Here is a 16,873-nt window from a genome sequence, read left to right as displayed (position 1 = left end):
CATACTCCAATTAGTCCTTTTAGGTCTTTAACCTATGTTTCAAAGTAAGGCTAGGGGTAATGATTCGTTCGCGAAACGTCGTTAATTAAAACGGTCGTTTCTCCTTAACCGTACATCGGAATCAAACGAACTACATATCAAAACGAAGCTCGTAACATGAACTATCTAATCATGGAAATGGTCAAAACCTAACTGTGAGTTCAAGGGTTCTGATGTTAAAAACAAAAACAGTCTACGGTAAATTGGGCATTACAACGGCTATGTTTATGCGATTTCCCAAAATTTTACCAAACCAATTCAACACCAAACCATCACCAATCAATCCCAATACAACCATATGACAATATCACTCATCAACCACTTTAAACCATTTAAACCAAGCCCAAATCATATCATGAATCATCAAGAACAACTAGTGCTACTCTTAACTTCCAAAATCAACAAAAACACTTAACAACTAAGATCTCAACATGACAAAGCAACTACTACACTTAATCTATCATTCCATCATCATAATCATTTATACCAAACAACTTAATGTTAAGATAATTTAGATTTATACCTTCCTTGAAGCTTTTAATCAATGAAAGATCCTTGGAATGCCCATGGAAGCCTTGATCTATGCTTAAGCTACCTTGTACTTTCATAAAAATCAAGAAAACCAAAGTTATTTCTTGAAGGTTACTATTCACCATCTTCTTCCTTGATTTATTGGAAGAGATTGTGAAGGAATTAGAAGCTTAAACTCATGGGATAGCTATATCTATGTATAAGGAACCTTAGATAATTACCTCATGATTTAACAAAGCTTGGATCTTGGTTTTGGATTTTTCTTTCCTTTGAAAATGAAAAAAGCCGAGAGCTTGATGAAGAAATGAGATAGCTTTTTGTTTTTTTTGGTGAAAATGAAATGTTTTGGCTTGGTTGGTTGTTTTTTGATTTATTTTGTTTTCTTACCTTTTACCATGGTAACTTTTGTGTGGTTCTAAATCAACCAACAACACACTTGCTTTGGTCATGCTTATGTCACCATGTGATGTCACCCTCCCACTTTTGTCCTCTTCTCATTGGTGTGATGACATCATCCCCACTAATCTCTTTGATTAGCTTCTAATTACTTGGCTAATGACCGCTGATCTGTTATACGGTTCGCTTAACATTCGTTTTCGTTTATCGTTTGAGGGATCATACCCGGGATCTTATTACTTGGGTTCCCTTAACCTTTCTCAATACATTATATTCCTTTTATGATCCTCACTTACAATCCTTGAATTTAAATCCTTTTTATCCTGTTACCTTATACTCAATTCTTTCGATATCTGGTGGATTTTCGGGAAAAATCAAAGTATTCGAATTTGGATTCTTACGATCTTTACATACACTTATATCTCATATAAAGTACTAATAAGATCTCAGAATAACAATAGAAGAACCCCTACATAGTGTGGCATGAGAAGTTTTCTTATTCAGCAAAATCACTATTCATAAGGGTTTCAAAAATTCCAAAATTTGGGGTTATTACAAAAGCACAACTGGCACCTGTCAATTTCTAGGGAACAAGCTTGTGTCATGGTTCAGCAAGAAGCAAAACTTTGTTTCTACATCAACAGCTGAAGCTGAGTACATTGCTGTTGGTAGTTGTTGTGCATAGATACTATGGATGAGGAATCAACTATTTGACTATGGACTAACTGTTGACAAAATTCCTATATTCTGTGACAACACAAGTGCCATTGCCATTACTGAAAATCCAGTGCAGCACTCAAGAACCAAGCACATTAACATCAAGTACCACTTCATTAGGGAACATGTGATGAAAGGTACAGTGGAACTTCATTTTGTTCCAAGTGAAAAGCAGATTGCAGACATATTTACCAAGCCACTTGATGAATCAACATTCACAAGATTAGTAAGTGAGCTAGGTATGCTTAATTATTCATAAATTTATGTCCTCTTTGAAATCTGTCTTGAAGCCTGAAATGAATTTGCTGCAAGAACAAAGTTGTCTTTAAGTAAGACTTATTCTATCAACGGATATTCCCTATCCGTTGAAAGCCAAAATTGTTCTATCAACGGATGTTCATTATCCGTTGAAAGACAAATACATTTCTGGTAATTTTATCCCTCGATGGATAAAATAGTGTTGATCATCAACGGATAACTATTTACCTTATCCGTTGAAGTGTCACATCAGTTACTTTAAGTGAGTCACAACCGTTGATTCTTTTACTTAACCGTTGATACAGATATACACTGTTGTATGTATTTGTATTAAAGGCAGTTTTTAGAATTTCTATAGTTTTCTTTATTCTTAAACGGCTGTAATTTGTTTAAAAGTATCATTTAATCATTTTATTTACGTTTTAATTCAAGAAAGTATAAAAGCCCATTGAATTCTTATTTTCACTTTACGCTTTCTTGCAATTTTTATTCTCCTTCTCTCCCAAAATTCTCAAGTTTTTCTCTGCAACCTCTACTCACAACAATGGCACCAGTAGTCAAAATTATGTCTCAATCTGGATTTGTTTATGAAAAGAATAATTTCGTAGCCTTGGTTGAAAAGAATGAATCCCATTCTGATTATCACAAGATGATGGACTTCATCAAAAACTGCAAACTAAGCTATGCAATGCTGGAAGCCCCAACCATCTACTGTGAGGTGATTGAGGAGATTTGGACAACTGCAGAGTTCAACTCCACAGATATGACTATTGCCTTCTCTCTCAAAGGTAAGGATTATTGCATTAACTGTGATGATGTACAGTCTTGCTTTAAGTTGCCTGAGAATAATGCCATGCACCACACACTGATAAAGATGTATCTGCTATGTTAGATTCCATAGGCTATGCTTTTGATTCTGCTAGTTTAGGTAGTATTAGAAGGAAGGGCCTTAGGAAAGAATGAAGTTTTCTTGGAGATGCCTTTATCAAGGTTTTCTCTGGGAAGATTAGCAATTTTGATGCCATAACTTCATCTCTTATTAATATGCTCTATATGCTAGTTCCTGATAGGTACTTTAATTTTAGCAACTATGTCATGGTAGAATTAGGTTCCAGATTAGGTAACAAAGCTAATAGACCATATAACATCTACTATGCTAGATTCTTTATGTTATTGGCTAACCATGTTGCTGAAGGATTGGTTATATCTAATGAGAACAATAAACTCAAATGCTGGGCACAAGAGAAAAGGGTCCTTGCAGACCTTTTGAGAATCAACCTCAACAGCCAGGTGCCATTGGTATATTTGCCAATCATGAATGCACCACAGGTAAGTGAGGTAAACACTTCTATAACTCCTACTGTTTCCAACCCCATTATTTCTTTGCCTTCCAGTGTGGCAATGGAATCTGTGTCTTTGTCCAAACAGGTTCCTACCAAAGCCACCAAAACTAAAATTTCAAAACACAAGTCAAAGAAAACCACCTCTGTTGTTTCTCAAAAGACAACAGTTGTAACAACTACCATCAACCCTGAAGGGAGTGAACAGGGTGTGAGTGGTGAGGGGAGGGGTGAACATCAAGAAACCCCCCAGGATAAGGTGGGAGAGGTGAGTGGTACCCCAGCCATCCAAGTCACAGTCTCTCAAAAGACTGTGGTAGTTCAAAAGGAGTCAAACACATCCCTAGTTGCATCCTCCCAAAAGGATGCAGCTATTGAAAATAGTCCCCAACCAGGGACACAGAACAAAAGAGGGAGGGACACTGAGGCCACACATTCACCAATCAAAGCCTTTTCAAGGAAGAAGAAGGCCAAGACCCTAGTTTCCAAACAAGGGGCACACACAGCACAGATACATCCACCTGTATCGTTGCCTTCTCAAATTCAGCTTGATGTGACTCTAGCAAATGTGGAGTCACAGCCCCATTCTCTCATAATAGAAACACATCCATCATCAAACTATCCATCACCCTCTCTGGATGTGGATATGATATTCACATCAATTCCTGATTCTCCCTCATTAAAACTCAGGGAGGAGCCCTACTCAAAACCTGATGATCATCATCTTTTAGATGATTTGTTGGATCATCAGCCAATTTTTTCAGATATAATTGAAGAATATGTGTCACCTCACTTAAAATCAATTCACATAGATTCAAAAATTATGTCACTTTCAATATCTACATCTTTTCCTTCTTCAACGGATATCTCTCATTCGTTGACAAGTGGTTGTTCTTCGACGGATAAGCTTAACAGCAGTTATCCGTTGATACCATCAGTTTCCACTTCAACGTATACTCCCTATCCGTTGATGGTCTCTACACATATAACAGAAACACTTCCAACTGTAGAGGACATGGTTACTGTACAATCACTCTTAGGTTTGAGGGAAGGGAGTGATAATTTGAGTGAGAGGCTGGGTTGCTCCCAGGCAAAAGGAGAGGTTGAGAGTCACCATATGCATGCTATTTCTTCCAGCATGGCAAAAGTGAGTGAGGGGAGTGCCACCTTAGAAGGTGAGGGTGAGGGTGTGAGGGTGTGTGTGAGCCAGGGGGAGCCCCTGATGCAAGAAAATAGAGACAATGAGAGAAAGGCATGTACAGAAGCTATAAGGGTGGATCCAGCCATTGCTAGTGAGTCAATGATAGTGGATGATGCAGAAAAGGAAAGACAATTTCAGCAACATTACAAAGCTGTAATTGATAACATTTCCTTGGATGCTGACACTTTTACTCACCCTGTTCCAGCCTATCAATTATTGGCTACTCAGGGCAATGTGGAGGCAGAACAGACTTTAAACATTGTACACACTTCAGAATCTCTTCTCAGAGACAAAGCTGCTGTTAACAGGCTGCCTTCTCAAGCTGGTGAGCCATCTGAAGAATTTGGAGTAAATTCTAATGATGATGACTCTAATTCTTTGGATGAGAGCATGAACTTAGGGGGAGAAGCAGGCCCAAGTTCTGTTCCAGATCTACCTGATTGGGCATGGGAAAAGGCATCTACACCAGGAGAGTTTGGTGTAACTTTGGTCAGGCAAGTAATGACTATTCAGAAGGCCCTTCAGGAGACTACAGATGTTGGTACCAAGGCAATTCTTCAAGCTCATCTGGACTCTCTGCATCTCTTGCAGTTGCAGCATTTTAAACAGAATCTAAGTGTGGATGAACTCAAGCAGGACATTGCTGATCTGAAATCCTACAATGCTGAGAAGTTGGATTCAGTCATGCCTTATGGTACTATGCAATATTTGTTGGGGAGACTGAGGAAAGCATCTGATGCTGACAAGAGGATGGCCAGGTTGGAAGACAGAGTTCAGATCATTGAAGACTCTATGGTCACCATTCTTCAGAATCAACAAACTCAAACAAATCTACTAATGCAGCTGGCAAAGGCACAAGGCTTGACCTCTACCCTTGATGATAACAAAAAGGGGGAGAATAAAAGGGAAGGGGAAGGAGAGCCATCAACAACAGTTCAAATATCTCAAGTGCTAGTTCCTTCCATCACCACTTCTCCAACTATTCAAATCAAAGGAAAGCTTGATGGAATTGATCTAATCCAGATAGCAGCAGCTGAATTGCAAGTCAAAGAGCAAAGGAGGAAAATTGATGAAAAGATGCAACAAATTTTTGGTTCTACAACTTCTAAATCACAATCTGTGAAGCATAGCACAAAGGTGGAACCAATTATTATGGAGCTCAAGCCAGTAAGGAGGAATAAGGTTGGAGAGACTTCTTCCAAGAATCTGAAACCTATGGTTCTCAAGCCCAACAACAGATCCAACAAGGACTCTACAAAGAACCCTCTAAGCCTTGCTTAGTTGAAAGAAGTGGACTTTCCTCTTCCAAAGCTTGATGAAGACAAGGTTTTGGGTGGGAGTATCATAAAGCACAAAGAGACCATGGATGTGGTTGAAAGGATGAACATGGCTATTATCTTTAGAGAGGGAAAGAGCATATGTGTGATGCAAGGACATCCCAAATTCTCAATAGCCAAGAGGGAAGAAACCAAAAGGTTGAAGGAAGAAGCCAAAAAGCTAAAGGCTGACAAAAGAGCACAAGCAAAGCTTGAAAAACAGCTAAAGTCAAGTCAAGCTGAAGAAAAGAAAGAAATTGAAGACAAAAGTGAAGATGAAGGTATGGGGGACATGGTTGATAATGATATGGAAGAAAGAAGTAAGGAAAGAGAGGAATGGCAAAAAGGGAACAGAAAGAAGGCCAATGCAAAGAGAAAGATGGTAGATGAGACTGAAGAAACCCAATCAAAATCCAAACCACTACCTTCTATTCCTGAACCCATTGTGCCTGACCCCTTCATAAACATTCATGGTGAAACAATCATTCTTAAGGAGGAACCAATTGATTGGGACACCATCAAATTGCCCACCTTCTTAACCTCTTCTCCACCATCAAAGAAGCAAAAAAGAAGAACCAAATCAACACCTCCTAAAACCTCAATCAAATTCACTCAGAAGCCTAAGCCACAAGCCTCTAAAGATGATTATGTTCACATTTGTGACATAAAAGAATTTTCAGACATTGAACTCTATCTGGATGAGCTGGAGGAAGTAAGGGGAATAGCTGCCTACAGACAGCTACCAGAAAGACTAGTGTTCAAATACAAAGGAAGTGAGGAAAGAACTTGGCCTCTCTACAGGATTCTAAATGAAGGCTACTCTACCTTGGTTAGAGTCTACTCAGCCATACAAAGGGATTCTGGCTTTACTAGGACTACCAAGACTGAGATTCTCAACAAGATTGCCAACATAAGGAAAACTTGGTGGGAGCCCAATGCCTTGCCTAGAACATTGCTCATTCAAGAAAGAGGAATTACAGTTCAAAAATCACCTAATTGGTTGATGGAGTTCAGAGACAACAAAGGAGTCAGAAGATTTTTCAAACTTGAAAAAGCTCAAGATTGCCAGTAATGAAACTCTCAAGGATATGCAATCTAAGTTGGACATCAATGAAGAAGATGAAGCTGAGTTCTACAGACAACTTCAACTTCAAATAGAGGAGAATGACAGGAGGCTAGGAAAGAAAACAAGGGATCAAAGGAAAAGAAATTAATCTGCTCAGGCTAAAGGAGCACCCTTGGAAACAATGTAATTCTTCAATTCCATCTTAGCATACACATTTTTGCAGCACTTTTGAATTTCTGCTTTATTACAGTTAATACATTTGTCAAGTGTTTTGTTATCATCAAGCTAAACCCAAATTTATGCCTACAGTTCTAGCAGACATAAATAGGGGGGATTGTTAGGAATATGTGTATTAGTTTGATGATAAGTTAAACAAAACACTTAAGTAGAAATCTAGTGTTTGTAGCCTCAACAGATAAGACCATCTTGGCTATCCGTTGAAGGAGTAGCTTTACTTAGCAATAAGTTTAGTATTGTAGCACATTTCATTCTCCGGATTCAAGTTGTAATTCTTAGATGTTGTAGGAAATTATCAGTCATGTTGACTACTAGTGGATATGCAAATAGGAGGGCTAATTGTAAATATTTCATGCCTTGTAATTTTGTGTAAGTGAAGAAGTATCAACTGATATTGAAGACCTTCAACGGATAAGAAACAAAGCTTCAACGGATGTCTCTAAAGCTTCAACGGATAATATCCATCAACGGATAAGTGCTTCAACGGATAAAGACTTCAACTGATAATGCATCAACGGATAAAGTTTCAACGGATAAAGCATCAACGGATAAGGCATCAACGGATGAAAGCTTCAACGGATGCTTAGTTCATTAGCAGTTGATAGTGATAATTCATAAGCTGACAGAGGCACATGGGTTGACAGAGACAAACTGGAATGTGGAAGCCTCTAGGAGGAATCAAGAAAATGCAGCATTTCCATTCTGGTGCAAACAAGGAAGTATTCAAAGATTAACAGCTAAGCCTAAATTGCATTGGATAGAGAAATAAAGAAGAAACATGTGAAGAGCCTTTTTAATTGTATTTTACAGTTTTGTCTTCACTTGTAAACTTGGTGATATATAAACCAAGTAACAGCTAGTAATTAGATGTAAATTTTCCAGAGCTGTTTAGAAAAATCCAGAGAGAAAATCATCTAGTTTGTACTAGGAAGCAGCTGTGATTTAATTCTTTGAATCACAGATTTTCTGAAATAACACATCTCTGGTGGAACAACAAATCCATCAGAAAAGTTTTTAAGTTCTTTGTGTTCTTTATATTTGTGTTTGAATATATATATATGTCTGTATTAGCTTCAAGCCATTCACACACATTTGCTCACTAAAACACTTAGCCTTAAAAACTACTCAAAACTTGAAAAAGTTTTGAAATTTACATTCAACCCCCCTTCTGTAAATCTCATTGTTAGTCCACTGGGAATAACAAAATTTATCAAATTTGCATTTATTAACACATGCTTTCTCCTTTTAAAAACTGGTGAGCACGATTACGAAAGGAAGTGAAACTACTTTATTTACTATTCACTTACTTTCCTCCTTTTTTTAAATTCGGGAGTATTAATACCCTAATCGGAGATGCTTTAAAGGGCCGTGGGCTTCTTAATGTAGTCTGTCATCTTAATATTACCATTAATCGAATTTACTAGTATGCACTAGAATTCTTAGTTGAATCTTCAACAAACTGCTAAGGGGTCGTTTGGTTTAAGACGTGGTATCGGGTTGGAATTAGGAATTGGGTTAAGATAGTACGGGGTTGAGATATCATATCTTATATCATTTGTTTGGTTGAGTACTGGAATAAATATTTTTAATTTAAAATATTTTAAGTCAATAATTTTATTTTAATTTAACATATTATTTTATTATTATTTTAATTATTCATATATTTATATGGGTATTATAACAATTATTTTAATAAAATTTGGCGAACCAAACGACCCTAAATGAAATCTTTCAAGATATGTTTTTTTCAAGATAAAGTAAACGTACTAAATAATATAATACATGTTATATTATACAATAATAATATTTGATTTGTTTTCGCATGTTATGCACTTATAATCTTTGATTTGTTTTCATGTATAGAAAGATTATGGATTATACATAATTAACATAATTATCATACTTAATAGAACTGATATAATTAGTAACAGCAGTAGGGACCTTTGAAAGAATAACAAAAGTGCCACTGAATTTTTTTTTTACTTTTTGTTATATATATATATATATATATATATATGTATGTATATGAGTTATGTTTGTATTAGAAAATAAGGGTATCGTGATATAACTATCCAAATTTAGGGTATTTTATTTGAAATTCTCATTTATCAGTGATCGAAAATTAATTTAATGTAAAATAGTAATTTTTTATTTGTATAATTTAGTATATTAAGTTTAAAACTGACTTGTGACATTTAATTACTTAATTAATAATAATATGCAAGGAATAATCAATAAAATAGTTATATAATAAAGAGAAAACACATTTCACTAAAATTTAAATACCGTAATAGCACATTAAATACATAAAATATAAGGTATATGATTAATAATTTAAATAAAAGTTCATTAATAATATTTTATATGTTTATTAATATAATGAAGGTGTTTTTCTTCAATTAAGTTTATAGTTTTAATATATATATATATAAATTGTTTGATTAATTTATTAAATATAATATAAATAGTTAATAATGACTACACATTTATATAAAATTTTATTATATAACATTGTGAAATATAATATGAAAAAAATAGTTTGGATCAAAATTTGAATTAACCATAGTTCGTAAGAATATTGGATCAAAATTTAATCCATTGATGATCTTAATTACTAATGACAATTTTGTATATTATATTTTGTGAAATATAATATGAAGAAAATAGTTTGGATGAAAATTTTGGATTAATCATAGTTTGTAAGAATATTGGATCAAAATTTAATCCATTGATGATCTTAATTACTAATGGCAATTTTGTAAATAGCAACAAAAACCAGGCTACGCTTCCAAACAAAACCCACGTAAAAACACTTTTTCCGTTTTGCTGTTAGATCAAAAAAAATTCCAAATCTGCGTTAAAACTGAAAAAATCATCGAATTTAAGGTACGAAACTCTGTTTCTATCACTGTATCATAAACTAATCTCAACTTTGAAGAAACTTACATGGATCCGAACTCGTTACATTACTCGAATCTACTACTTTGCACGAAGATGTCAACAAATAGAGAAGGTAATTTTTATGGTTTTAGGTAATTATGCTGAGTTTAAAATAGAAAAAACAAATATATAGCGCATGTCTCTTTTTTGTGATTTTACATGTGTGAAAACTGAATTGATATGTTTGTATGGTTTATTATATGGTTAATGATGTTTTTTAGTTGTTTTTGAAATGTAAAAATCAGAACTCTACTGCATGTCTTTTTTTGGTGATTTTACATGTGTAAAAAGTGATTTAATGTGTTTTGTATGATGTATTCTATCATTTAGGATGTTTTTAATTGTTTTTGAAGTCCTAGAAGAAAAAATCTACTGCATGCCTTTTTTTGATGATTTTACATGTGTAAAAAAAGTGATTTGATGCGTTCTGATCATATTTCTAGTGATGCGTTCTATTGTTTTTTGTGATTGTATATATGAAAAGTCGAAAAGCGATTTGCTGTCTGTTTGTTGAATATCTACTGGGTTTAGTCTGGTTTTTAGTGATTTCAATTTAACAATCCCTCACTACAGTGCTCTGTTTTTTAATTTGATTATACATGGATAAGAGGTGCATTTGTATGGCAGCTCACCTGTTGATTTACTTTGTTGTTATACAAGTATGAAAAGTAAAAATGATTAGTAATATAATGTATAGCCGATTAGTGGAGAGTTGCTTAGTGTTAATTAAGTAGCTCAGCTAATTTATCCTTTGACATTGATTTAAAAAGCTGCAGATTCAAGTGTGAGAAGGGAAACTCGGAGACAAAAATTATTAAAATTGCGAAAAACATCATATCGTGACCCGTTAGAAGTTGATGAGGAGAGCGCTGAGCAACCTAATATTGTAACGAATAGAAGAGGTTAAAATCTAGTCTTGTATCATATATTATATCTTAGTTTTTTTAGAATACATTATCCATCCATCTTAATTCCTTTTTTTCTATCAGATACTAGATCTGTTCATTTTGATGATGATGATGACGATGATGATGATGATGATATTGTAACTCCACGACCTAAGACCAACCGAACTGCACCAATACTACTATGTTCATCCACAGCTGAGAAATGGAGACTCATCGCTGAGGTATGAAAATGCAGCAAAATCACGTAATTTGCACCAAAATTGCGTACACAAATATTCTTATAATATGTTTATGCGTGGCAGAATGTAAGACAAGAGGAGGAACCAAAAAATGAAGGGAAAAAACTGATGATCAAACACCAAAAGACCAAATTGCGACTTGTCGATGAGGTAAACTAACATCTTGATCATTTTTGTGTTATATTATAAAGTTTAAGTTACTAATGTTTTCATTATTAACGAGGTAAAATAACAACTTATGATGATTTTATCGTTAGACTGAAAAATTTAGTCATTTTTTGTCATTATGATGATTTTTTATAACATGTTATTGAATGTTTTATATAAGGAAAGCGATGAAGATCAACTTGGTGTTGTTAATGACAAAGAAAGGAGGAAGAAAAAAATAAAGATTACTAAGGTATGTATCATGCACAATTACCAATATGAAATGAATGTCACTGAAACTAGAAACATGTTAAGTTTGATGCCACTGTTGACTAAATTCAGAATTTAACAGGAACCATATCAAGAGAAAAGGAAAGGGAAAGTAGGCAAAGCTGGAAAAGTGAACGTAACTGATAAATTCAGAATACGAAATTCGCCTAATACTTTGACAGACATGGTAACAAACCTGTCTGAGCAGCAAAAACAATGGGTGAGAACCACTGGTTTCAGACATTTACTTGACTTCCGGTTGGAAAAAATCCCACATAGACTGGCATGTAGTGTACTTGAAGCATTTGACGCGCAAAACTGCTTACTCAAACTTCAGAGTGAAAACGTTGCTATCACTAATCAGGATGTTTACAATGTGCTTGGATTGCCGATTGGGGATACACTTTTCACACTGGCGACGGAAAATAAATCTCTAGAGAGACATTACACATGGAAAGAACAATTTGGAAAGAATAATATCACCACAGCAGCAGTGACGGAAAGAATAAAAGAAAGCGAAGAAGCTGATGATCTGTTTAAACTAAACTTTCTGATTGTATTATCCAACGTACTGATTGAAAGACAAACTGGATCATATGTGCATAGGGACATACTAGGCTTTGACATCCAACTCGATCAATGTAATCAGTATAATTGGGGAGAATTCTTGCTTAGATGTTTGGTGAGAACCAAAGCAAACTGGAGGAAGGCTACGAGCTCACTCTTTTATACTGGTCCCATAATATTCCTCACCGTGAGTAGCCTTATCACTACTTTTTACTTACAAAAAAATTATCGGTTATTTTGCTTAAAATTGATTGGTTTTCTTGAAATAACTGTGTCAGATATTTTATGTCGACCGTGTGATACTGAAAGGCCTCAAACCTGTGGAAAGGCAGTTGCCAGCATTCAGAAATTGGACAATGGAACTTCTCAAGCAAAGGCAGAACTATGAGAAGCAATGCGAAGATTTTGAAAAATGTCTGGTAATTAGACAACGAGCAGAAATTGATCAAGTAAGAAACATTGATACTACTTTTTTCTTCCGTGAGTCGTATAGTATTTAATTTAATAATTTTTTTTGTAACTAATATGAAGAATGGCCATGGTGTTGAGGAAAACAACACTGACCGTGAAGATGACCGAAATCAAGCAGGACAGGTGGAATTTTTTATAGTTCTTTCAGTCATCCGGGCTTTTATTGTTGTCCTTTTGTTGTTTACTTGTTAGTAGTTTCAGCTTTATTCTATGAATATCTACATTATAGATATGTGATCTGGTTAAACTCCCTTTTTACTGTTTTAGGATTTCGAGAGGATAGTAACTTAACACGGTATCAGAAAGCACAATGATCGAATTGATGTTGTGCTCTTTAATTTAAATAAGAAAAAAGATTTTGAGCGAGGGAGAGTGTCAAAGCTCTATATAGATATACTTTTTTTGTTTGCAGATGGGGATTTGTTCCTTATAGTGCTTGAGTGTGTAAAAAAATTGGGATTCATAAGAAAGATAGAAATTTATTTTATGTACTGTATTAGAAATTATGTGTTTACGGTGACACTAGATTGTATTTGAAGTCACCAGATTGTATTTGAAAACAGGGGAACATGAAAGGAGTTTCGGAAAATTTCTTAGTATGTAATTTACTTAACGTCACAAGTTACAACCAAACATGTTCCGCTATAATTACAAATTGTTCTTATGATGGGATTATGTACTTGATGTTTAGTTTTTTAGAAGCATGTTTTTTCGTTTTTTAGTGCCAGTAAGAGTAAGTTGATTCACGTTTAACTAATGTTTTGGCTTCTCATGGTATTCTCCCTTTTCCAGTGCTCTCACTATCTCGAGAATTCTGAGAGGATGGTAATGGATAAGGACTCGTTGCCGATTTCTTGGATGGAAATTTCTATGAAAACAGCCAATAAGGGGGCAGCTAGTCAGGCTGCCCAACCAATTGTTGCCAAAGAAATGAAAAGGAAGCTCGAGCCTTTTGTGGACACTGATGAGGAGGATATTCAGCCACTATCTTTAGGGAAGGCTTGTGCTAGTACGGTCGCGAAGCCTGCGGCCTGCAGTGCCTCCTCTTCTTTAACTGCTGGTGCTGCTGCCACAGAAGCTGGGGTGACTGAATCCGGTGAGTTGCATCCCCAACTAATCCTTTCGTGACATTTCTTTTCTCTTTTTAGGATGTTTCTAAGGTTTATAGTTAAGCACTTTTTGCTCACAAAGTGCTTTTTAAAATGTGATATATTCATCTACTGTTGAAGAAAGAGTTATAGAACTGTTGAAGTTCTCAAGTGACTGAATCCTGCCAAACATTTCTCCCTTTATGTAGAATTATTTTATCATGGTCATTGATTATTAGCTTGAGAAGTTTCTTTAAAATGACTTTTAATGTCTTTCTGGTATAGAAATGCTGGAGAATATTTTCATTGAACTGTATAGGGTCTTTGTTTGACAGAATATCCTGAGGACCTTGATGGGTTTCAACATTACATCACGAATATAGTAATGAAAGTCAAATTTCGTGATAATGCTTTCATTGATAATCATGGACGCGACCCACAAGATTTCTTCTTTTTGTCTGAATTTTTATGTACTTGTTCTTATTTACTTCTTTTTTGGCCTCACATTTAACCCCTGGTGGATTGCTGTTTTTTGGGACTATCAGGTGACAAGCGCAAGTTGCTTGAGAATAGTACTGTGCCCAAGTACACAAATAACATGTTAACTGAAGGGACTATTGCTAGACAGGCACAAAAGCAGATGTGTCAGGTAATTTACCTTACTCCTCTCGTAGATATTTGTATATCAATTAGTAACTTTATTGACTTCACTCTTGTTTCCGATGCTGTATCTTTCAGGCCGCCTTAAGTGTTTCGGAGCTGTGCACTGGTTTTGTGACAGCAAAGATGAAAAATGAGGAGCTGAGGAAGCAGGTAACTGATCTTGAGGTTCACATCCAAAAGTTGAAACGTCATAAAGCCAGCTGGAATGTGAAGAAGAAAGAGCTTGAAAGAGAACGTGATGAAGGTTGGGAAAAAGCACTCAAAGCTGTTGGCGAGAAGCGTAACCTCGAATTGAAGCTAGAGGAGGCTGTCCGAAGGGCAGAAGATGCGAAAGCCTCTACAAAGGCAATACATGAGGCTGCACTTAGAGCTGTTAGTGAGAAGCAAAATCTCGAGGAGAAATTGGAGAAGGCTGTCAAACAGGCAGAAGATGCCAAAGCCTCTGCTAAGAAGAAAATCCACGAAGCTGTCGCCTCAACCAAGAAACGTTACAAGACTGGCCTAGAAAAGTTTTTGGCACACCTGGCCAATGGTGAAGGCATATCGTTGGTGGACTATGTAAATGAGTTCGGCAAGGAGATATCCTGCCATTACGCCCCCAGTTGAAGGGGCAGTTGACATTGTTGGACATAAAGGTGATGGGGCTATGAAAGTAGAATGCCCTTGTTTCCCCTAGCTACCACTTAGCTGAGTATGCAGAGAAATGCTGCATTGCCGAGTAACTCTTCTTAGTGAGTAAAACATAAGAGTTCTCTTAGTAGGTTTTTGATACATTGCTCCACATGTGGGCAACTTTTGTTTGTGCCTTAGTGGCGCCTTTTATTAGCCGTCTCGGTTATTTATTCGTACTGTGAAGGCCAACTGATGTCCTCTAGAAGAAAACTACTTTCTCCATCCTTTTGTCTTAGTAATGTTCTTCATTGTTAAGGCCAATTGATTTAAGAAAATTTTGTGCACCATCAAATATAAAGTCATTTCTCCTGTGTACTATCCAGGCTCTTGCTATCGAGATCAATGCTTCCGTCATTATTGTTTGAAAGGGAAAGAACTATTTCAGAAGCCCCGAAGTTGAAACAAAAAGGATATAAAACTGATCAACAAACAATTAATACAGTCCGCAGATATTATGTAAGGGGCTAAATTTGCAAATGACCGACAAAGGTAAGTGAATTTAAGGAGGTACAGTATAACTATGGGCAGATTCATATAGTCGGATTCATATATAGTCGGATTCATGGCCCCACAATAACAAAAATTAGTAATTTTTTAATTAAAATTTTAAGGTATAAATATGTATATTTTAGAAAGTGTCCCATTAAAAAAGGTTAAGTGATCCTATAATTCTAAAATATATTTCATAATTTGAGTCATATTTAGTCTTATCGATTTAGCTATACTGTCCTATAAATAAAATTAGGGTTTTTTAGTGTGTGACCATGTACACATAATAAGCACGAATACTTGTGAGTTTGGCTTATTTTCATCGGTGAAATTAGTTTTCATATTAATGGATTTTCTGCATTCACCCCAACCTAGGTTAGGGAGTCGTTAGACCAGGCTACCGCCCGAGTTCACCGTGGATCAAGGTTGGCGCACCAATTTTATCAATTAGAAGAAGTTTATGTTTATTGTGCGCACATGGTCACACACTAAAAAAACCTCTAATTTTATTTAGGACACACATTTGAGATTTCTTAAAAAATAACCTATGAAGTTGAAACGTGCCATATAAGTGATAATTGTAACTTATAAATTATTTATATATTTAATTATTTTACCTATAAGTTACTTATAATGATAATCAATTAATCAACCATCCTAGTATATACCGCTTAGAAAAATGTCAGCGGGGATAAGATTTACGCAAACCATGCCCCTACTCCGAATAGCAGAGAGGCTGTTTCCGTGAAAACCTGAGTTGGTGCAATAAATATATGTTATTCCCTAACAATACAACAAGAATTACAGAAGTGGAGTTGAATGTAATTCTGGCTTCTTTCTGAGATTTATGAAAAATGGTTCTAACTCAATTTATATCTAACTGTTTGATTTGCAAAGTGCGGAATATAGAGTTAAGTTAATCAAACATAAAGTAATAAAAAATCAGATCTTTAAAACTTTCTGGTGGATTTGAATGTATCCACCAGATATATATATATATATATATATATATATATCAAGAGAACCCTGTGAAGCTTTAATAGCTCACAGCTGCTTGTACAAGTGAACAAACAAACTACAGAGAAATTCTACAGAATACAGCTTACAAATGTTTCTCTGCTAAAAATGTGTTTGCTTAGTTGTTTGTTCTACTAGCTACACTTGGTTTATATATCACCAAGTTTACATGGTAATAAGACAGGATAATAAAATAAAACCTATCAAGTATAACTCCATCCTGCTTCACTACTCTATTCCAGCATCTTTGAATATCTTCAAAATAGCATGGAAATGGTAATGCTTCTTTGTTCTCAAAACC

General features: G+C 35.3%; 1 protein-coding gene across 4 annotated transcripts; it reads left to right on the top strand.

The window, feature by feature from the left end:
* Positions 1 to 9,946: 9,946 nt before the first annotated feature.
* Positions 9,947 to 15,321, top strand: LOC141724157 (uncharacterized). 4 transcript variants are annotated; one of them, XM_074526163.1, is made up of 11 exons: positions 9,947 to 10,114; positions 10,818 to 10,943; positions 11,031 to 11,170; positions 11,252 to 11,338; positions 11,517 to 11,588; positions 11,688 to 12,359; positions 12,451 to 12,621; positions 12,704 to 12,766; positions 13,436 to 13,739; positions 14,277 to 14,380; positions 14,470 to 15,321. In XM_074526163.1, exons 1-11 carry the CDS (start codon positions 10,048 to 10,050, stop codon positions 14,998 to 15,000), a joined length of 2,337 nt encoding a protein of 778 aa, XP_074382264.1. In that variant the 5' UTR covers positions 9,947 to 10,047; the 3' UTR covers positions 15,001 to 15,321. The 4 variants fall into 4 exon arrangements, with proteins under 4 accessions (XP_074382264.1, XP_074382263.1, XP_074382265.1 ...); XM_074526162.1 differs by having other exon boundaries at positions 10,812 to 10,943; XM_074526164.1 differs by lacking the exon at positions 12,704 to 12,766 and having other exon boundaries at positions 10,812 to 10,943.
* The last annotated feature ends 1,552 nt before the right edge of the window (positions 15,322 to 16,873 follow it).

This window comes from Apium graveolens, chromosome 5 (assembly GCF_009905375.1).
Source record: "Apium graveolens cultivar Ventura chromosome 5, ASM990537v1, whole genome shotgun sequence".
Taxonomy (NCBI): Eukaryota; Viridiplantae; Streptophyta; class Magnoliopsida; order Apiales; family Apiaceae; genus Apium; species Apium graveolens.
The sequence above is the reverse complement of the archived record's forward strand: the minus strand, read 5'-3'. Positions and strand labels throughout refer to the sequence as shown.

What these genes read in the sequence shown, in the direction of transcription:
- LOC141724157 (XM_074526162.1), top strand. Translation starts at nt 10,048, where the DNA reads ATGGATCCGAACTCGTTACATTACTCGAATCTACTACTTTGCACGAAG. An exon ending in AATGGAGACTCATCGCTGAG is followed by an intron (nt 11,171 to 11,251) that starts GTATGAAAATGC and finishes TATGCGTGGCAG; the next exon opens with AATGTAAGACAAGAGGAGGA. An exon ending in AGCTGGGGTGACTGAATCCG is followed by an intron (nt 13,740 to 14,276) that starts GTGAGTTGCATC and finishes TGGGACTATCAG; the next exon opens with GTGACAAGCGCAAGTTGCTT.